The 22,927-nt window shown below is 42.3% G+C and overlaps 1 protein-coding gene across 2 annotated transcripts in view; it reads right to left on the bottom strand.

The window, feature by feature from the left end:
* The window catches only part of MTFR1 (mitochondrial fission regulator 1), a 66,619-nt gene extending 47,604 nt beyond the window's left edge, over nucleotides 1-19,015 (bottom strand). Inside the window, exons 1-2 of one of the 2 annotated variants that reach the window (XM_047783842.1) lie at nucleotides 18,930-19,015; nucleotides 7,450-7,589 (exon numbers count right to left, since the gene is read on the bottom strand). In XM_047783842.1, coding sequence (XP_047639798.1) covers nucleotides 7,450-7,512 — 63 coding nt within the window. In that variant the 5' untranslated portion in view covers nucleotides 7,513-7,589; nucleotides 18,930-19,015. Of the gene's footprint in view, nucleotides 1-7,449; nucleotides 7,590-18,848 lie in introns of both variants that reach the window. The other variant, XM_047783843.1, reaches the window with a different exon arrangement.
* Between the last annotated feature and the right edge of the window lie 3,912 nt (nucleotides 19,016-22,927).

Genomic DNA, 22,927 nt, shown 5'->3' on the forward strand with positions numbered 1-22,927 from the left:
ATGGAAAGATATCTATATTGAAATATGAATATTAAGCAAAGGATGTAAGAGGTAATGTTACTGTGAAGCTTAGAAGAGAATTACCTGGAGTTCTGGAAAGCAAGTCATTCATACCAATGATCATACATACAGAGGATCAGCACATAAATAGTGTTAATAAAAAAGGAGTGCTAAGATGAGGAAAATCATCTAACTAGAGGAAAAAGGGAAGAATCACAGCCTTACAAATTCAACATAAGAGGCCAAGAAAAAATATGAACAAGGGCAAGTAATTCTCAAACAGTATTTAGGCAAACTCTACCTTATACATAGGCAATCTTTTAAAAAATATATATACACAGGGCCAACAGTAACTACACCATTCAATCATTTTTCTTCTTGTGCCTTCTATTTAGCCCAAGTCAAAACTCTTCTATGATGTAGGAGTAGCAGAATGCTATTCATGCATCACAATGTGACAATTACAAGGTCTCATGTGAATCTTCCATCCCTCAAGTAAGCAAAGATCCTAACTACAGGCAGAGGACAAAAAAGCTCACAAAGGACTTGCCAAGGTCAGGAACTAAGGTTTCTGCCAGCTTCTAGTCTATGATACATACTTCAGGGCTAAGTTTCAACTTTTATCTTCGCATCTTCTCACTATTAGAAGGAAAGAATACCAGGTGCCTTCCACAAGAGAAAGTGGCCGAAGATTCAGCTTTTATTTATAAGGAATAAGTAGACTATTTAGGCTTCTTCTTTGTTGGGGGTGGGGGGCTGCACCTGTGGCATGTAAGTTCCAGGGCCAGGGATCAAACCTGTGCCACAGCAGTGAAATGCTGGACCCACTGAGCCAGTGGGGAACTCCTAGGCTTCTTATACAAAGTTAAAGAACAAACTGCCTTATGTGACTATTTTTTTCAAGTATATACAGTAGATTAACGTGATCTTGTTCTTCTGTTAATTGTAAATTAATAGCATTTAGCACCGAAAAATATGAAGCAAGGGTCTATATATGCTAATGACTGGGATATTTGGAAAGAAGAGGAGCCATAAACTTTACTGGATTGTCAAAAAAGTAATGGGAAGGAGTTCCCGTCCTGGCAAATCCAACTAGGAACCATGAGGTTTCGGGTTCGATCCCTGGCCTCGCTCCATGGGTTAAGGATTCGGCATTGCTGTAGGTGTGGTGTAGGTTACAGACTCGGCTCAGATCCTGTGTTGCTGTGGCTGTGGTGTAGGGTGGCGGCTACAGCTCCGATTAGACCTCTAGCCTGGGAACCTCCATATGCCGTGGGTGCAGCCCTAAAAAGACCAGAAGAAAAAAAAAATGTAAATTACATTGCATTTAGCACCAAAAAATATGAAGCAAGGGTCTGTATATGCTAATGACTGGGGTATTTGGAAAGAAGAGGAGCCATAACCTTTACTGGACTGTAGAAAAAGTAAGGGGAAGGAGTTCCCATCGTGGCTCAGTAGTAATGAACCCAACCAGTGTCCATGAGGACCCAGGTTCAATCCCTGGCCCCACTCAGTGGGTGAAGGATCCAGCACTGTCGTGAGCTGTGGTGTAGGTCGCAGATGTGGCTCAGATCCCACATAGAGAGAGAGAGAGAGAAAGAAAGGAAAGAAAGAAAGAAGGGAAAGAAAGAAAGAAAGAAAGAAAGGGAGAGAAAGAAAGGGGCAGCTCATTTCTAGGAACTCTAAAACTAAATCTTACTTTATTTTTTCTATTCAGCCCTCACAGAGGTGGAGAAATTGTAAATGGCTATGATGAAATAACAGATGGTGTGGAAAGTTACCATCTGTGCACTGGGAGGCTGCATGGCCCAAGTGCATCTCTTACCCTAACTGGTGCCTGAACTGTGTCTTGTCAGTATACTTGTTTGGAAAAGGAAAGACTTCCTCTAAAGATAACTCATTAATATTTTTCCAGATATAAGAGAGAGGGCAAGGAGAAAACTCATTAAGAGACAAATTCAATTTCATTAAAAGAATTCAATTCCACTAAGAAATAATTAAATACAGTAATTATTATTATTAAACAGAAAAAACTATTGATAAATAATGTAATAATGAATCTGGGGGTATCTGTGCATTTCTGAGTCTAGTAAGTATAGTCCAAAACATTCAGCAACACAGTTTGAAAGGGATGACAGCACAGAGGAGGATGACAACAGTAAAGTAATTTGTTCTTTTTTAACAATGTGAAATGCTGTTGTCCGGTGCTGAAGTGTGAGGCTGGAATACGAAGTTGCCATCTGTCTCAGCGTGATGACTGCACTCAAACTTTATGTAATTCATTTGTTATAGACTAGTTTAATCTGTATTTCTATTTGATAGTCACCCTTTAGTAGGAAAAAGTGATAAACTTAATTTTCTTTTTTTTTTTTTTTTTCCTTAAGGCTGCACCTGCAGCACATGGAAGTTCCTGGGCTAGGGGTCGAATCGGAGCTGCAGCTGCTGGCCTATACCAAATGGGATCCAAACCACATCTATGACATATGCTGCAGCTTGCAGCAACGCCAAATCCTTCACCCACTGAGCAAGGCCAGTGATCAAACCCACATCCTCATGGAGACTAGCTGGGTTCTTAACCTGCTGAGCCACAACAGGAACTGCAGAACTTAATTCCAAATAAATACATCTTTCTCAAGAAAAACTATGTAATATTTACCCAAAGTGTTTTTGTTTTGGCAGCACCTGAAGCACAGGAAAGTTCCAGGCCAGGGACTGAATCCAAGCTGCGGCTGTGTTAACACTGGATCCTTAACCCACTGTACCACAGCAGGAATTCCTGGAGTTCCCGTCGTGGCTCAGTGGTATAGGCTGGTGGCTACAGCTCCCATTAGACCCCTAGCCTGGGAACCTCCACATGCCTCGGGAGCGGCCCAAGAAAAGACAAAAGACAAATAAATAAATAAATAAAGGCAATTCCTAACCCAAGGTTCTTATTCTAAGATTCACATATCCTTAGAGTTATATGCAAAATTGTGTGTATACACAACATTTTTCTGGGAAAGGGGTCCATACAACTAATCAAATTTTCAGAGAGACTAGGACCCAACAAAGTATTAATTCTTAATTCCAAGGAATCCAGAGGAAAATAAAAAGTATGTGTTGGGGAGAGAGGCGTAGGAAGATGAAATTCTCTAACAATTTTGAAATCCCCAACTGAAGACAGCTCTTCCCTCAATTCTCTTCCTTCCTAAACTTCTGGCCACATTCATGTTCTTTCTTCAAAGCACAAGAGGTAAACAAGGGTACAATTCTTGAGTATTACTAGAAATACATTACTAATACAAATTAGCTATTTGCTATAACTTTTCACTTAAGGGCATGAATATAGTAATAATAGATACCTAAGGAGAAAACTGGGACAAATGTGAATAGAGCTGACCATTTAACAATGCTGGGGTTAGGGGCACCAAAGACTGCCCCTACTTTCCTGACAAAAATCCACATATAACCACCTCTACGGTTTCACACCTGCTGAGTCAATCAACCATGCACCATGTAGTACTGTGGTATTTACTATTGAAAAAAAATCTGCATGTAAGTGGACATAAGCAGCTGAAACGCACTGTTCAAGGGTCAACTGTATATAAATTCAAATAAATGCTGAGGCAAAATGGAAGGCATTGAGGAGGAAACATAGAGGCCTTGGCTTTACAACCATATGGGCCTGGCTTTAAAAGCAGGCTCTACCATTTATTGTCTGTATGAAGTTGGCAAATTATTGATCCCTGTTTCCTTTTCCTCACCCATAAAATGAGAACACTATCTACCCCATGAGCCTATGAGCATTAAATGAGTTAAAGTATTTTTATATAATCTTTAATAAATATTGTCTTCCTTCCCTTGTACTATAAGAGGCACCAAAGTACACTAAAAAGAGGAAGGATTTGGGGAGTTCTCTCTTGTGGCTCAGCAGATTAAGGATCTGGTATCACCACAGCAGCTAGGGTCACTGCTAAGACATGGGTTCGACCCCCAGCCCAGGAATTTCGACACACCACGGGTGCCGCCAAAAAAAAAAAAAAAATAGGAAAGATTTTAGAATCAGAATTCAGTCCATATTACAGCTCTGCCACTTATTAGACAGGTAACTCTGGACAAACCAGTTAAATACTCTGAACCTCGGGTTCCTGATCTATATATATATTTTTTTAAGTGTTTTTTTTTTAAGTTTTACACAATAATATGTAAAAGAGCTGGGTATACTAAGCCAATCGGTGACAGTTATGGTGGTGCTGATATGTACAGTAAAATACAAAGAGCTAATCATCACCGGTTGTCCTAATGGCAAAAACAAAACCCTGATCTCAAAGCTTGCCGTTTTTTTTTTTTAAACAGGTAAAATACGTAAAGAATGAAGACAGTTTCCACTCTTGAATACATTTGAACACAGTATCAAGTTCATTTATATATCAAACCAGTGAGAAATACGCATTTATCACTGCAAGATGGAACTAAACAGGTTTTTTTGTTTTGTTTTTTTCGTGTTTTTGTTTTTGTTTTTTTTTAACTTTCAAATTACTCTTAGGCAGCAGGCTAAGAGATCCTGGAAACTAAGACAGAAATTAACTCCAAAGGGTCACATTGCTTTATGTTAGGAGAAAATTTATTTTTATAAATTTATGATTATGTTATATAAAAAAATGATCTTGGAGTTCCTGTTGTGGTGCAGTGGAAATCCGACTAGGAACCATGAGGTGGCGGGTTCAGTCCCTGGCCTTGCTGAGTGGGTTAAGGATCCGGCATGGCCATGACTTGTGGTGTACGTCGCAGATGAGGCTCGGATCCTGTGTTGCTATGGCTGTGGTGTAGGTTGGCAGCTGTAGCTCTGATTTGGCCCCTGGCCTGGGAACCTCCATATGCCTCAAGTACAGCACTAAAAAGAAAAAGAAAAAAAAAATCTTGCCATCTGCTAAGAGTAGAAAGGGCCCTCACTTGTGATTACAATACTGAGATCAAGTTAATGCTCTCTTACCAAATTCATTCTTTGATGAAAAGCACCTGTTTTACAGCTCAAAATGAAGCTAAGTAAACTAAGCTAAATAAAGTATGTTATTTGTTCCTGGAACAAAATTCTGCACTTTGGCCTCAATCAGCACTGGTCACAATCCCCTGACTTGAGGCGGGGGTATGCGGATGACAGAGCAAAATCATAGGAAAATAACCATCGCTAAATGTACTTACACTGAGTTCCCATTGGGGCTCGCAGTAACAAACCCAACTAGTATCTGTGAGTACAACAGTTCGATCCCTGGCCTCGATCAGTGGGTTAAAGGATTGCTATGAGCTGTGGTGTAGGTTGCAGACATGGCTTGGATCCTGTGTTGCTATGGCTGTGGCGTAGGCCAGCAGCTTCAGCTCAGATTCGACCCCAAGCCTATGAATTTCCATATGCCACAGGTGTGGTCCTAAAAAGACACAAAGAAAAAAAAAGTACCTACACTACCTACAAGCCACTGTGCTAGGTATTTTACATACACTGCCATTGAATCCACAGGCTCGCTCTGGAGTAGTAGTTCTCATCTGTCATTGTAGATGAAGTTAACTAACAGAAATAAATTTCTGACAGGTTCATTTGATTCCAAGACCTATAATCTTTCCAATAAACCATACTACTTACTAAAATTGCAAATACATAGGAATCATTAATTGTATAGCTTCACTTTTTAGGAATCATAAAGCAGTAAAAAAGCTTCCTGTCTTTCTGAAAGGAAAAAAAATTCTTCTGCTGTCAGGACTGAAATGTTAACCTACCCTATGCACCCAAATGGTGCTAGATAACAAATACGAAAGGTGGGATAGTGGCATTAAGTGAATTTCAAAACATGGAACGATTGTTAACTGAAAAAGATGAAAATATTAACTTTACAAACCATTTTCCTATTGCTTAGCCTCAAGATAATAATCTCAAAATTATCCAACTATTAAAAAAAGGGTAATTTAATTTTGATTCTTTGCCCACTTTTTTTTTGGCCACACCCATAGCATGTGCAAATTCCCAGGTCAGGATTCAAACCCACACCACAGCAGTGACAACACTGGATCCTTCACCTGCTGTACCACAAGAGAACTCCCCAAATCCTTCCTCTTTGCTTTTTATCACCAAAGAAAAGAGATAACTTTGAGGGGTTGGAGGAATTAAAAGTTTAACCTTCTCTTAGCAAGATAAGAAGAGACACAAAATAAAAACCAAAAAAGTAAAAGTAGTACATTAAAAAGCATACTCATATTCAAATTACATAACCTGCCCATATCTGTAATGAATACAACTTACTTCCACGTCACCAATAACAGTGAATTTGAAAATATAAAATACGTATTTCACAAAATATGCTTGGCCCAACTATTGTTCTAACTTTATACTGGATCTTTTATCAGTAGAAAATACTTTTTTTTTTGTCTTTTGTCTTTTTAGGGCTGCACTCACAGCATGCGGAGGTTCCCAGGCTAGGGGTCTAATCGGAACTGTCGCTGCCTACAGCTACAAGCATTTAGCCACCAGCCTATGCCAGAGCCACAGCAACACCAGATCCAAGCTGCATCTGCAATTTACACCACAGCTCATGGTAACGCCGGATCCTTAACCCACTGAGCGAAGCCAGGGATCGAACCGCAACCTCATGGTTCCTTAGTCGGATTCATTTCCACTGGGCCACGACGGGAACTCCCAGAAAATACTTTCTTTTTTTCTTTTTTTTTTTTGTCTTTTGTCTTTTTTGTTATTGTTGTTGCTATTTCTTGGGCCGCTCCCGCGGCATATGGAGGTTCCCAGGCTAGGGGTTGAATCGGAGCTGTAGCCACCGGCCTACACCAGAGCCACAGCAACGCGGGATCCGAGCCGCGTCTGCAACCTACACCACAGCTCACGGCAACGCCGGATCCTTAACCCACTGAGCAAGGGCAGGGACCGAACCCGCAACCTCATGGTTCCTAGTCGGGTTCGTTAACCACTGCGCCACGGGACAGGAACTCCAGAAAATACTTTCTAAGACATCAAGATCAGAACATCTTTGGCACAGAATAACCATATTACACTAATTTTTTTCTTGGTATCTATAGTTGTTATGTTTTAGGAGACACGACTTACCTTTTACTTTAAACAGCTGTGTCATAATGCTGAATGCTATCATAATGTAGTTTAACAGTTCTACAACATTCAGAGTTGTCAAGCATTAGTCAAACACATTTTATTCAATGATTTCTATATGTACTTAAGCCTTTTCCTGACTAATAACATACTATTGCTTTTTAACAGTCACATGAACACTGGTCAAGTTACTCCCTTATTTCGGGTGCTGGGTAAAGATTCACTTCCATGATTTAAATAGTAAGCAAATTAAGTAGTACATAAACACATTGAATTCAAAATGTTGGCCATACATAAGATTCATTTCAATTTTTCAGAAAAAATTCTTACTGCCTGGATTTCAAAAATGAATTTTGAGCACTCACCGACTGCATGTTTCCAACCTGTTGAAAAACCATCCTAATTAGGCGTTTAATCCAGCCAAGCATTTAGACGGCAAAGTCTCTCCAAATTTGCATTTCAAGTACTTCGGGCATACATAGCAGCACATGGTCCATAAAGCACACTGAAATTTTAAAATGCAAATACTGAAGTGAAATTACTATTATTTAGAATCTTTACTGTCTACTACATGCCTCACAAAGTCTAGTTTACAACATCTTAAATCTTTGAGAACGTAAATTTACTTAAAAAAAACCTTGCTTGTGATCAGCTTTAAATAAACAGTAAAATTCTTTTAAGTATTTCTTTTCCAGTCAGGGTGTTAAGTTGGAAGCAACAAAAACCTACTATGGCCGACTTCAGTAGACAATATAGTGATGGAATCTTAGGAGAGCCTGACTTTCAGGCTACACGGCCAGGAAAGATATCCAAAATTGTAGGATTGGTCTTGGGAGACACTACTGCCACTGCTACTGCCACCCCTACCAGTTACCACTTTTCTGTCTCACTGGTTCCTGAGTCGCTGTCCATACTGGTGTCATTTGCTTGTCTGAATCTACCTGGCTATAGTTACAAGCAGATTCTGTCTGCCACCAAAATCACAAAGGAATTCAAGTACAAAGCAGGAATTCAGATGCCAGAAAATCAAAAACAATGACAAAGTCCTTTCACACTCACTGGCACTATAATCCCTGTCCCTCGCACTCCTCCTCTCCTCATCAAGATACTGTATATTTGATAGAACTGTTAACTTATGTGGCATTTTCCTGCAAGTGTTGCTCTCCCACGTGATCAAGAGTTTGCACCAGACAGACTATAATTGAAAAGGCAGTGTACTTACTGATACATTTGATTTACATTACGATGTAAGCTTATCCCATTGTGGACCAAAAATAAAGTCTGTGAACTATAGTTTGAAAAGAACTTGAGGAACAATTACAAAGAATTGGGGGGGAGGGATGGGGGAATAAAGGTGCCACAATTATGCCAGACACTGGGTGAAACATGAACTAGAAAGAGCTCAGCCCTAATGACAGATTAAAGTATATAATGAAAGAATTCTAAGCACTGAGAGGAACATACAATTATTGATAACTAAGAATGGTAATGACTAGAACTTTGGTGAGACTGAAGTATTTTAATGTTAATTCTTATAATTGCCTATAAGAATGAATACCCTGTTAATGGGAATAAAAATGCAAAGGGTCAAAAATAAGCTAGAAATGACTGACCAAAAAAAATGGTCCGAGAAAAAGGATGGTTTATGTACGATTTAAAAAGCTATTACTTTTTTAAAAACTGAGATATAGGAGTTCCCATTATGGCTCAGTGGTTAACAAGTCCAACTAGGAACCATGAAGTTACGGGTTCAATCCCTGGTCTTGCTCAATGGGTTAAGGATTCGGCATTGCTGTGAGCTGCGGTGTAGGTGCCAGACAAGGCTTGGATCTGGCGTTGCTGTGGCTGTGATGTAGGCTGGCGGCTACAGCTCCCATCGGACCCCTAGCCTGGGAATCTCCATATGCCATGGGTGCGGACCTAGAAAAGACAAAAAGATCAAAAAAAAAAAAAAAAAAAGAAAGAAAGAAAAAACTAAGAAATAACTTACACAGAAACATACACAAATTTTAAGTGTCCAGGTTGATGAATTTATATATATAAATTTATATTTATTTTTCATATATTTACATTTAATTTATAAACACAATTTCTATTATATAATTTATAATTATATGTAAATATGTGTTTGTCTATTTTATAAATATAATTTATATGTATATATTTTATATACATATAAATTCATCAAGCTGGATACACTTAGAATTTGTGTCTTTTTTTTTTTTTTGTCTTTTGTCCTTTCTAGGGGTGCACCCGCGTCATATGGAGGGTCCCAGGCTAGGGGTCCAATCAGAGCTACAGCTACTGGCCTACACCAGAGCCACAGCAACACCAGATCCAAGCTGTGTCTGACACCTACACCACAGCTCACAGCAACACCAGATCCTTAACCCACTGAGTGAGACCAGGGATCAAACCCTCAACCTCATGGTTCCTAGTCAGAATCATTTTCGCTGTGCCATGACACGAACTCGAAATTAGTGTACTTTTCTGTGTAACTTATATCTCAGGGTTTTTTTTTGGGGGGGGGGATGTGTGCTTTTCAGGGCCACATTCACGGCATATGGAAGTTCCCAGGCTAGGGGTCCAATTAGAGCTACAGCTGCCCACCTATGCCACAGCAACATCAGATCTGAGGTACGTCCGCAACCTACACCACAGCTCACAGACGCCAGATCCTTAACCCACTGAGCAAGGCCAGGGATGGAACCTGAAACCTCATGGTTCCTAATCGGATTGGTTTCCGTTGTGCCACAACAGAACTCCTGTATCTCAGTTTTTAGAAAAGTACATATGCCTTGTAACCTCCATCTAGATCAAGACATAAAACATTTCCAAAACCCCAAAAGCTCCCCTGGGTCTCTATCCAGTCCACACACACGCCTCACCTACCTAAGCACTATTCTAACCTTTCCAGCCTATCACTTCCGCATGCTGTATGTACTCTTTTGCGTCTGACTTCTTTCACTCAACACTGAGAAATTTATTCACATCTTTTGTGAACCAATTCTTTTTCACTGCTGTGTAGTAATTCATCGCAGTACTATAATTATACCAACTTACTGTTCAGGAATATTGGGTTGTTTCCATTTTTTAGCCACTACAAAGTTGCTAAAACAATTCATGCACATAACATAGCAGGTACACAGAAGAACTAATTTCTTTTGAGTATATACCCAGGAGTAAAAGGGCTAGATCATAAGATACATATAGACATATAGCTATATTTTTAATAGAAACTAACACTTTTCTAAAGTTGTTATACCAGTTACATTCCCACAAGCAAGTAAATGAGAGCTCCAGTTGCTCTATACAATCCTTGGTATTGTCAATGGTCAATATTTAGTACTGTTGGCCTTTTTAATTTCAGCAATTTTAGTGGGTTCTTCACATGTTTTGGGGAGCAAAACATTTTGATACCTTCTTAAATGTCTTTGCTCATTTTTTAAGTGGATAATTTTTTTAAAACTATTTAAAAACTATTCTTGCTAGGCAGAGTCTGTGCTATAAATAAAAATTAGGAAGCAATGGCTGAGAGAAAGGAGATGAGGAGTTCCCTGGTAGCTCAGTGGGTTAAGGACCCAGTGTTATTACTGCTGTGGCTCCGGTTCAATCCCTGGCCCGGGAACTTAACACATGTCATGGGTGCACATTTAAAAAAAAAAAAAGAAAGAAAGAAAGAAAGAAAGAAAAAGGAGATGAAACCTAAGAGTAAATGGGCTAACTCATACAGATAAGAAATGAAGCCAGGATAGAAACCTCAGGAAATACTTGAGGATTAAACAGAGAAAACAAAAGGGACTGGGGAAAAATGATCAAAAAGGCAACAGAAAAATGAGAGAGATGTTGTCACACACACAAAAAAGGAAATTTCAAGGCAGGAAATAGTCTTTGTTAAATTGAAAAAAGAGGAGTTCCCATCGTGGCACAGTAGAAATGAATCCGACTAGGAACCATGAGGCTGCAGGTTTGATCCCTGGCCTAGTTCAGTGGGTTAAGGATCTGGTGTTGCCCTGAGCTGTGGTGTAGGTCACAGATGCAGCTCAGATCCTACATTGCTGTGGCTGTGGTGTAGGCTGGCGGCTTACAGCTCCAATTAGACCCCTAGCCTGGGAACTTCCATATGCCTCGGGTGCAGCCCTGAAAAGACCAAAAAAAAAAAAGAAAAAAGAATCAAGGTCACATAGTTGGTGTTCTTCTAAGGCTAAGCTTTCCTCCAAAACATCCCCAGTGCTCGCAGGAACCCTGTTTGAAGGTAAGCACCCTCTCCCTCACTTAAGGAAAATTCAGCTCTCCCTTTGGAATGCTGCTTCAAAGCCACCTCAAAGGGTCCTGTGCTTGTTTATTCTTGCCCATTTTATATCAAGGCTGTTTCCAATCAATTACTTCTCTAAGCTCTTTTAAAAAGCCTCCCTCAAAGGTAAAACTAAAGGGACACAAAACAGATCAGTGGTCACCAGGGGCTGGCAGTGAAGAAAAGGTTACTAATAACTTCAAGGGAGCACAAGGTAAGTTTGGGGCAAATAGAAGCAGTCTGTATCTTGATTGTGGTGATGGTTACAAGACTGTGTTCATCAAAAAAATGCTCATCATAAAGAGTGAATTTTGCTATATGTAGATTATACTTCCTTAATTAAAAATAACAACAACCAAAAAAACTCCCTTGGAAGCTCTGCTTTACCACACTCTGCCCCTCATTACTGTTGACTTAAGAACACTTAACTCAGTCCCCATCACCCAGCTATGACTTCAGCTGAGTCTTCTTCTCTACTCCAAGCCCTTCTCTAAATGGAACCAGTATTTGGGCCTCATTAGCAATGGTACATCACTGAACATGTATGCTTGCCAGTGCCAGGTGATAACAGTCACAGAGATGATGCAACAATGGAGCACTGTTTGAGGCCATTTACATAAAGATCTAAAACAGATAAAACTAATGGCTAAAAACTAAGCTAATAACAGATTAGTAGGCTTTTCTTTTTTTTAAGGTTTTTTTAAATGTTAGAGACAAAGGTAGGAACTGGAAGGAGGCCTGAGAAGGATTTTGAGGGCGTTGGTAATATTCTATTTCTTGGTTTTGTTTTTTGGGGGGGGTAAAAGGTTGCACCTAAAATGTGGAAGTTTCCAGGCCAGGGATCAAACCCTCGCCACAGCTGTAACCAGAGCCATAGCAGGGGCATAACTGGATTATAACTCTCTGGGTCACAAGGGAACTTCATAGAGTTCTATTTCTTGACATAGACAGATGCTTAGATGTGCTTACTTTGTGAAAGCTTATCAAGATAGATGTACATTTACATACTTTTCCTTTTTTTAAATGTATTTTTTCTTTTTGGCCACCCCAAGGAATATGGAATTCCTGGGCCAGAGATCAGATCCAAGCCACAGTTGAGACCTAGGCTGCAGCTATGGCAACATGAGATCCTTTAGTCCCACTGGCTGGGGATTGAACCTGCATCCTTGTACCACAGACACCACAGATCATGTTGCACCACAGCAGGAACTCCACAATACTTTTAATGTAACTTTTGTTTCGAAAAAAAATTTTTAAATACATATAGCCTTTGACCAAGTAATGTAACCTTCAGAAATTTCTCTTGCAGAAATAAAAGCATTATACATAAAGACACATGCATAAGGATATTTTCTGCAGTGCTTTTTCTACTCACATAACTGGGATCAACTTAAAATGTTCATCAGGAGTTCCCGTCACAGCGCAGTAGAAAAGAATACAATTAGGAACGATGAGGTTTCGGGTTCAATCCCTGGCTTTGCTCAGTGGGTTAAGGATCTGGCTTTGCTGGGAGCTGTGGTGTAGGTCACAGACATGGCTCAGATCTGGCATTGCTATGGCTCTGGTGTAGGCCAGCAGCTGTAGCTCTGATTTGACCTCTAGCCTGGGAACCTCCATGTGCCCCAAGTGTGGCCCTAAGAAGCAAAAAAAATAAAAAATTAAATGTTCATCCATAAAACTGTTAATTAGGAAGTTTTTTTGTGGCACAGCAGGATTAAGGACCTGGCATTGTCACCGTAGCAGCCTGAGTTGCTGCTGTGGTGAGGGTTTGATCCCTGGCCCTGGGAAATTCACATGCCTCAGGTGTGGCGGTGGGGGGAAAACACTGTTAATTACAGTAAACCCATATTACAAAACATTACGAACCTAATACAAGTGAGTTATGGAGTTTCCACTGTAGCTCAGCAGGTTACGAACCCGACTAGTATCCATGAGGATGCAGGTTCCACCCCTGGCCTCACCCAGTGGGTTGAGGATCTGGTGTTGCCGTGACCTGTGGTGTAAGTCGCAGATGCGGTTCAGATTCTGCGTTGCTGTGACTGTGGCACAGGCCAGCAGCTGCAGCTCCAATGTGACTCCTAGCCCGGGAACTTCCATATGCAAATACGGCCCTAAAAAGAAGAAAAAAAGTAAGTTATAGTCTATTAATGACTTGAGAGCATGTATATGATACAGGAAGAAAATGGTTTGTACTGTTTAGACAATGCTACAAAGCATATTTTACCTTTCATTTAAAAGCAAAATCCACAGGAGTTCCAGTCGCGGCACAGTGGCTAACGAATCTGACTAGGAACCATGAGCTTGCAGGTTCAACCCTTGGCCTTGCTCAGTGGGTTAAGGATCCAGCCTTGCCATGAGCTGTGGTGTAGGTCACAGATGTGGCTTGGATCCCATGTTGCTGTGGCTGTGGCGTAGGCCAGTGGCTACAGCTCTGATTAGACCCCTAGCCTGGGAACCTCCATATGCCATGAGAGTGGCCCTAGAAAAGGCAGAAAGACCAAAAAAAAAAGCAAAATCTACAAATTAAAAAAAAAAAAAAACAAGTATCTCACCTTAGAGCTTCCACTCAGACACTTCTTTGACCACACTGAGTCCTTCAGTCTCCTCTCCTGTGCCTTTTTTTTTTTTTCCCCATCTTTTTAGGGCCACACCCGAAGCATATGGAGGTTCCCAGGCTAGTGGTCCAATTAGAGCTGTAGCTGCCAGCCTACATCACAAGATCCAAGCAACGTCTCCGAACTACACCACAAAACTCTCAGCAACACCGGATCCTTAACCCACTGAGCAAGGCCAGGGATCAAACCTGTGCCCTCAGGGATGCTAGTCAGATTCGTTTCTGCTGAGCCATGACTCCTAGCTTTACATTTCTATTTGCGCTAAATACATGCCATTTTCATGAGAGGATCTCTGAAATATAACCCTACTGTGATTTAAATAGGAATTTTCCTTTCTTTTTTTTTTTTAATTTTATGTCTGCTACCAAGGCATACAGAAGTTCTTGGGCCAAGGACAGAATCCGAGCCACAGCTGTGACCTATGCTACAGCTGTAGCAACACCAGATCCTTTAAATTCACTGTGCCAGCCCAGGGATCAAACCCAAACCCCCACATCAAGCCAAACTGGTGCAGTAGGAGTCTTAATCCACTAAGCCATGGCAGAAACTCAGGAATTTTCTTCTTAAAGCATTATTTTATGCATTCCCATGCAAATGAATTAAGTATTCTGGCATCAGTTTTAAAACCATATCTTTTTTTTGGCTGCGCCAGCAGCATACACAAATTCTTCAGCCAGGATGGAACTCAAGCCACAGCAGCGACCCAGGCCAAAACAGTGACTATGTTGGATCCTTACCCACTTAGGACACTAGGGAACTCCCTTAAAACAATCTTCTGAAAAGACTGCTCAAATATTTTAAGTGGTCCTGGACAATGGTAGCAACAAACACATTACTTGGAAATGAACATTTTTCACTAACTAAAAGTGGTTCCTTCAGACAAGCATATTGATGAAAACTCACTATAACGGTGATTTTGATAAGCTGTGTAATAATTACTGTCCCTGCATATTATTTGTATAAAAAGTTGCCTTGTGTGGAGTTCCCGTCGTGGCTCAGCAGTTAACGAATCCAATTAGGAACCATGAGGTTTCAGGTTCGATCCCTGGCCTCGCTCAGTGGGTTAAGGATCTGGCGTTGCTGTGAGCTTTGGTGTAGGTTGCAGATGCAGCTCAGATCCTGCATTGCTGTGGCTCTGGTGCAGGCCAGCAGCTACAGCTCTGATTCCACCCCCAGCCTGGGAATGTCCATATGCCATAGGTGCAGCCCTAAAAAGGCAAAAAAAAAAAAAAAACAAAAACAGTTGCCTTGCGGAAAAATGTAATAAATTATACCTTTGTAAGAAAAGATGTTTGGTTTTTAAAAGCTAGTAAGGATATTTCTAAAGCATAAGTTGTGAAAGAGACAATCCAGAGGCAAACTTAATGTCAATCAATACAGAAATAGTTAAATTCAACATACCCACTCTAAGTTTATGGCCTTTACAAAAAAAAAAAAAAAAAAGAGCCGTTCCTGTTGTGGCTCAGTGGTAATGAACCCAGCTAGTCCATGAAGTTTTGGGTTTGATCCCTGCCTGGGAACTCCACATGCCATGGGGCGGCCAAAAAAGAAAGAAAAAAAAAAAAGCTACACACATGAAAAGATTTCGTGATAAAAATCTAAATAACAAATATATATATATGTGATTCTCTTTTTTAAAAAAATAGAGCAGAGAGGAGTTCCCGTTGTGATGCAGTGGAAACGAATCTGACAAGGAAGCATGAGGTTTTGGGTTTGATCCCTGGCCTTGCTCAGCTGTTGCCATGAGCTGTGGTGTAGGTCACAGATAAAGCTCAGATCTGGCATTGCTGTGACTGTGGTGTAGGCCGGCAGCTACAGCTCCGATTCAACCCCTAGCCTGGGAACGTCCATATGCCGCGGGTGCGGCCCTGAAAAAAGCCAAAAAAAAAAAAAAGAGCAGAGAAATGGTGGTGAAATAGGTATTTTATGTACACATATACCCAGAAGAAAAGACTTGAAAAGATACCAAAGTTTACACTGGCTGTGTCTGAGGGTTGGTAATGGACTTCTCTACTTTTTCTTCTTTATGAACCTCTGTATCATTACATGATGGGATAACAGTTTGTCATTTTTCATTGTTTATCTAAATTGTGCAATTTATTTTTCTTTCTTTTTTAAAATTTTCCTTTTAGGGACACACCCATGGCATATGGAAGTTCCCAGGCTAAGAGTCGAATCGGGACTGCAGCTGCCGGCCTACAACACATCCACAGCCTCGCGGGATCCTTAACCCACTGATGGAGGCAACGGATTGAACCCATATCCCCATGGATAGTAGTCAGGTTCTTAACCCGCTGAGCCACAACAGGAACTCCCTAACTGTGTAACTTGCATCACAGTACATAATAAACATATGAAAGAACAGATGAATAGCTGACCAGTAAACATTTTGCAAAGCAGTGGTACAGTACTACTCATCAGCAAGACTGCCCGAACAGTAGAAAACAAAGGGGGTGGAAACTGAAGTTTACCAGCACTTCAGACCCTAAGTACCATGGTGTCTCTTCCTCTCTCCTTTTCAGACTTTTTTTATTCTCCATTCCCTTCCTTATAAAATTCACTGGTTACCCACATCACTTTCCTTATCGCTTCACATTTCAGGTGAAGCCATTTTTGACAGAGCCAGCTATCTCCCTATGAGATGGCTGTGTTTGCGTCACTTCTTTGCTCAAATTCAAACTCCTTAAACTTGGCATTCAAGTTCCTTCATGTGTAAGTCTAACCTTACTTCTAGACTTCTGAATTATTCCCCTCCAGCAGGAATCCTAACTCTAATTTAATAGGTCTTCTCTATTATCCTCTAAATAAGCCCAGTTGTCTCTTTCTAATCCTTATTCCTTATTTGGATGAAGATCTTCCCTTAGAAACAGTGTAAGACTGAGAAGATGAAGGATACAGATTAAAGAAAGTATCCAGTATTGGAGTACCCTGGTGACTCAGTGGGTTGAGGATATTTTTTTTTTGTCTTTTTGTCTTTTGTTGTTGTTGTTGCTATTTCTTGGGCCTCTCCCGCGGCATATGGAGGTTCCCAGGCTAGGGGTCGAATCGGAGCTGTAGCCTCCGGCCTACACCAGAGCCACAGCAACGCGGGATCCGAGCCGCGTCTGCAACCTACACCACAGCTCACAGCAACGCCGGATCCTTAACCCACTGAGCAAGGGCAGGGACCGAACCCGCAACCTCATGGTTCCTAGTCGGATTCGTTAACCACTGCGCCACGACGGGAACTCCCGAGGCCACGACGGGAACTCCCGAGGATATTTATTATCACTGCTCCGGCTCAGGTTTGATCCCTGGCCAGAGAACTTCCAAATGCTGCAGGTTCGGCAAAAAAAAAACCAAAAAATAAGTAAACAAAAAAGTATCCAGTATAAATAGCCAAAAGACTTAGAGGCTATTCACTGATGTGTATTTTTTCCCTTTTCCTTTCCCCTTTAACTGGTCATATTCTATAATATAAAATATTTTAAATTCTGTATTGAACTACACCTGTATTTTGCTCTTAACTTTAAATTCAACTGTATTAACTTTTTATTGTTTCAAAATCTACCTTACTATTGTACTAATACCCAGTTGTTGTTGTTTTTTTTCCATTAGAGTTGTAGCTCAACAGAATTTTCCAAAGCAGTTACATTTACTCTACAATTTTTAGGACAATTATTGTTAAAAGAGCAAGGACTTAGCAGTGACCCGGGTGAGCATCCTAAATCCCTGCCCCCTAACCCTTACATGAGGGTGACCTCAGGCAAATTGTTTAATCTCTCTCAGCCTATTTTCCCCTCATCTGTAAAATGGGACAATACCCACTTCACACAGCTGTTGTAAAAGTTAAATGAACAGGTGATAATTTCAGTGTTCCATACATACCAAGAACCCGGTAAATGCTAATTATCAGTACTATTATTACTACTCAAAAGCAGTAAAGCTACAGACAAAACTAGATTATGTGGCACCTTTGTTTTCAGGTAATGAAACTCTACCTTCGGAGAACTACCCACAGTCTTGCAGCGCAAACTAAATTAGCGCTATCTACATGTTCAAAAGTGCCTTATTTTACTCAACCTCTCCACAAAGCAAATGACTGGAAAAGAAGTACAATTGCTGATCATGAGAAAATATGTACAAGAAATGAAATATGTCTGAGATATACTTCAAAATAATCGGGGCGGGGGAAGGAGCAAGCCTGGCCAGTTACTGATTTTAAATTGGGTAATGGGTGCACGGAGCTCTCCTACTATCCTCGTGACACTGGAGAGTCTGAAGACTCCCATAATAAAAAGTGCTGTTAAATGTCCAAAGGTCGAGGTGTTTTTTGTTTTCCTTTGGGGCTTAATGCAAATCCCGGTCGGGAAGACAAAGTGGCAAGTTCTAAGAGGCGAAAAGTGAAACAGGGACGCCGGCCAGCTGAGGCTGGTTACGCCTCCCAGGCGGCCCAGCAGGTATGCTCCTCCCTCCCAATCCCCGAGGCCCGGTCGGGAGGAGCACCCGCCGAGTCACGCCACCGACCCCCCGGGAAAGCGCAACACCCAAGGGAACTGCCGCAAAGGCCCTTCCCTGGGCCGCTGCCTGACTGCCGGCGCGCGAACTGCCGGCTCCCGAAGACCGACAAAAGGCCGGGGGAGGAAGGGGGCAGCGATGGGGAGAATAGGCGGGCGGGTGAGTGAGTCCAGCCTTGCCCGGCAAGTCGGCCGAATTCGCTCCGCTCCGCCAAAGCTCCAGCCCCAGCAGGGCCCTCGGCCAGCACGGCCGCCCCCGGACATCTCCGCCTCCCTTCAGCCGCGGCGCGGACACCCCACCGGAATGCGGAGCCCGCCGACCTCCCCGAAAACCCAAACCCGGCTCCTTCACCTCCTACCCTGAGTGTCACCAAAGGTTCCCGCCGCCGTCCCCGGGGCGCCTCCTCGACCCCAAGCCAACCGCTTCCCAGAGTTTTTACCTCACTCTACCTCCGGCGCGAGGCAGCCCGCCGCCTTCTTCAGCTACTCCACCTTCCAGCTTGGCCGTCCCGGGGCGTTGCTGCCAATCACCCAATCTCCGCCCCGAGCCCGGGCGAGGCTCACCAATCAACGGCTCCCTCCGGCCTGGAGGCGGGAGCCGCAAGCGGAAGGCCAGAAGACCGCTGCCCGAGCCTGGAACAGCCTCTCGCAGTGTGCGCACGCGTTGGGCTCGGCTAGCGCGTGGGCTTTCCCGTGGACCTTGATTTTTGTCCTCAGTTCTCTGCCTTGGCAAGTGCTTTGTAAACTTCAACCTCAAGAAAGACCCACATTCTGAATGTAGCCCCAAGTGTGTATTACCTTGAAAGAAGATGTGAATCTTAAGCCCTTGTTAAGCTAATAAATGAGCTGTTTCATCTCGCGGTGTAGCGACTTGTGCTCACCCAGCCTTTGCGGACTTCGAATCTCGGGTGTGTTTGTCTAGGGGAAGTAGGACTGTCGGATTGTACAAAGTGCCTGAAGGGTTAGGATTTTACTTTACCAAGTCTTCGGTTCTAACATGTTTAGTTTTATTCGTTGGGACACATGATTTTCAGTAGCTGAGTATCCCAAGACACTCTGGGTTCAATTCATTCTCTCTTGAAAATATGATCATTGCACTTATAGCTAACAATATATTAAGCATGGTAATATGGGTAGAACTGACAAAAGATTCATACGTAGAGCGGAGAAACCTATTTCTGTTTGGCTTTTCAAGAGCCTATTGCTGATTGGCTGTTTCTCTTACCCTCCCATTGTAATTGATCCCAGAGGTCATAGGCAGACAACAGAGCTCTGATGTTTTTAATCCGGGTGCCCAAGTCTCTCCCTGGCGAGGCTTTCCCCCTTCAGCAAAAGCGTTAATTCATTTACTCAACAATGGCTTGTTAGGGGCCCACTGTGACAATACAAAGATTTTAAAAAGCTTTGAACCACGCCCTCAGTGAGCCTACGGGCTAACAACAAGCTTAATTTATATAACCAAAAGTTGTAACCGAGGTATGGAGGGGGATGGGAGACCCGCCTAAGCCTGCCCGGGTTCTCAGGGAGTGCATCTGGAAGAAGAGAATGCTTGGGCTGGGGTCTGATGAAGCAGCAGAAGCATCTGAGCTAAAGGGGTAGGGGCAGAGCATGACGATATATCTAACAAAGTTCACTTGTTGCTTATGAGATTTTCTAGGATGGATTTAGTGCGAAGCTAATGAAGCATCTGCCATTGACTTGCACCAGCTCTCTCCAAGAGCCAAGGAAGGGCCCCAGCACCTAATACACATAATCATATGTACTTTTCAACTCTTTAAAGGGGCCCCAGCACCTGATGCACATGATCATATGTAGTTTTCAACTCATATGTCTTAGAGCTGTCCTCAACAGGGATTGGCTAAGGCTTTTTTCCATGCCAGTTTCCTTTCCTTCACACTTCCCTTCTAGGTGCCCTGGAGTGGCTCTGGGCTTTTGGGGGATCTGAGTGAGGGAAAGAGTTGAGATGGAACTGGAGCCACTTCCGTGATAAGTTATTTCTGACTCTCCTGGTGTTGGAATGGCTTCCAGGAAAACTTCTAACTACACTCTATTCTATCTCATAAATGGATGTGTCCCAGGGCACCTGGCACTAGATGCACATGGGTGGAGGAAGAGTTTGAAATGTGCTGAGCCAAAAGTTAATCTGGGGGAAATCTTCCAGTCATCACACTTTTAAAATTATAAGATTACAGGGAGTTCCCGTTGTGGCGCAGTGGAAATGAATCCAACTAATATCCATGAGGGTATGGGTTTGATCCCTGCCGTTCCTCAGCGTTGATGTGAGCTGTGGTGTAGGTCACAGATGCAGCTCCAACTCCATGTTGCTGTTGGCATAGGCTAGCAGCTACAGTTCTGATTCCACCCCTGGCCTGGGGACTTCCATATGCCATGAGTGCAGCCCTAAAAAGCAAAATAAAAATAAAAATATATGTGATTATAAAATCATAATTTTCTGTTCCAGACTCCAAATTGCCACATTGCATTTAGTCATCATGTTTCCTTAGACTCCTCTGGCCTATCAAGAGTTTCTTTTTTTTTTTTTTTCTTTTTCGGGCTGAACCCACAGCATATGGAAGTTCCCAGGCTAGGGGTTGAATTGGAGCTACAGCTGCCAGCCTACATCACAGCCACAGCAATGCCAGGTCTGAGCCATGTCTGTGACCTACACCACAGCTCATGGCAACACCAGGGCCCCGACCCACTGAGCGAGGCCAAGGATGGAACGTGCGTCTTCATGGATACCAGTCAGGTTTCCACTGTGCCACAAGAGGAACTCCCTGTCAAGAGTTTCTCATTCTTTATTTATAACTCATGACACTCTTGAGGAGTCTGGTCAGGTATTTTGTAAAATGTTCCTCAGTTTGAATTTGTCAGATGTGTTTCTCATGATGAGACTGGGATTATAAATTTTAGGTAAAGTACCACATGGGTGAGATGCTCGTCTCATAACGTCATTTCAGGGGTATGTTACCACTTATGTCAGCTGATGTTAACCCTGATCACCTGCACCATGTTAGGGTTTGTTAGTTTCCCCACTATCAAGTTGAATTCCCCCTCCTTTCCATATTCTCTTCTTTGGAAGAAAGTCACTAAATCCAGTCCACGAGAAAGGAGAATAGGAGACTAAAAGCTTCAACCCCTGGAGTAGACTAACTATACAAATTCTATAAGGATGATTTGTCTCTCCCTCACCTGCTTATTTATTTATATTAAATCATTTATTTATAAATACTCAGGTATATTTATTTTATGCTTTATTTTAAATATTATGATTTTTGTTGATCAAATTTTTCCAGCTTAGGCAACTTTTAGGATGGCTCCTGTGTCCTTTTTGCCTTTTTTTTTTTTTTTTGGACTGCCCTGCAGCGTATGGATTTCCCAGGGCCAGAAATCAGAAATGAGCCACAGTTACAACCTAAGCCTGCAGCTGAGGCAATGCCAAATCCCTAACCCACTGTGTTAGGCAGGGGATCAAACCTGCAACGCAGCGCACACAAGATGCGCACCTGCACCCAGCATACCAATCCTGTTGCACCACAGCAGGAACTCCTCCTTTTTACTTTTTGATCATCTCCTTTTTCCTTGAAGTACAAAAGGCTCCAGGCTGATCTTGTATTCTTCTTGCCCCAGCATCAAAGTCAGCCACTTCTTCAAGGAGTCTTGGAATGGTACTCAGAAACCAAAATCTAGATATCAGGTGTACTTGTTGCTCCTGGGGTGTCACTGAATCTAACTTCCTTTAGGGGACACATATGCCTGACTTGCTTTTTAATTCTTTGTTTACATCTCTGTGTTAGACTCTAAGATGGTCCCTAAAGACCCCAGCCTGGTGTAACATCCCCTCCTTGAGGGTGGACTGGACCTAGTGACAACCTTCTAATGGATAGAATACAGCAAGAGTGATGGTATGTCATTTCCAAGATTAGGTTTAAAAAGATTGTGGCTTCCATTTTGCTTGCTCTCTCTTGGTCTCTCCACTTACTCTGTGAGAAGCCAGCCTCCACACTGTGAGATTCCCTATGAAGAGGCCCAAATGGCCAGAAACTGAGGGACGCCTCTGACCAATAGCCAGCAAGGAACAAGGGCCCTCTACATCAGCCTATAAGAAACTGAATCTTGGAGTTCCTGGTTCTCAGCAGGTTAAGGATCCAGCGTTGTCATTGCTGTGGCTTGGGTGGCTGTATGGTACAGGTTTATTCCCTGGCCTTGGAACTTCTGCATTCTGAGGGTATGGCCAAAAAAGGAAAAAAGGAACTGAATCCTGCTAACAGCCCTATGAGTGAACCTGGAAGAAGATTCTCCCCCAGAGTTTCCGTCATGGGGCAGCGGAAACCAATCCGACTAGGAATTACGAGGTTTCGGGTTCGATTGGTGTTCATCAGCAGCTGTAGCTCCGATTAGACCCCTAGCCTGGGAACCTTCATATGCCATGGGTGTG

This window comes from Phacochoerus africanus, chromosome 6 (assembly GCF_016906955.1).
Source record: "Phacochoerus africanus isolate WHEZ1 chromosome 6, ROS_Pafr_v1, whole genome shotgun sequence".
In the NCBI taxonomy this organism is placed as follows: Eukaryota; Metazoa; Chordata; class Mammalia; order Artiodactyla; family Suidae; genus Phacochoerus; species Phacochoerus africanus.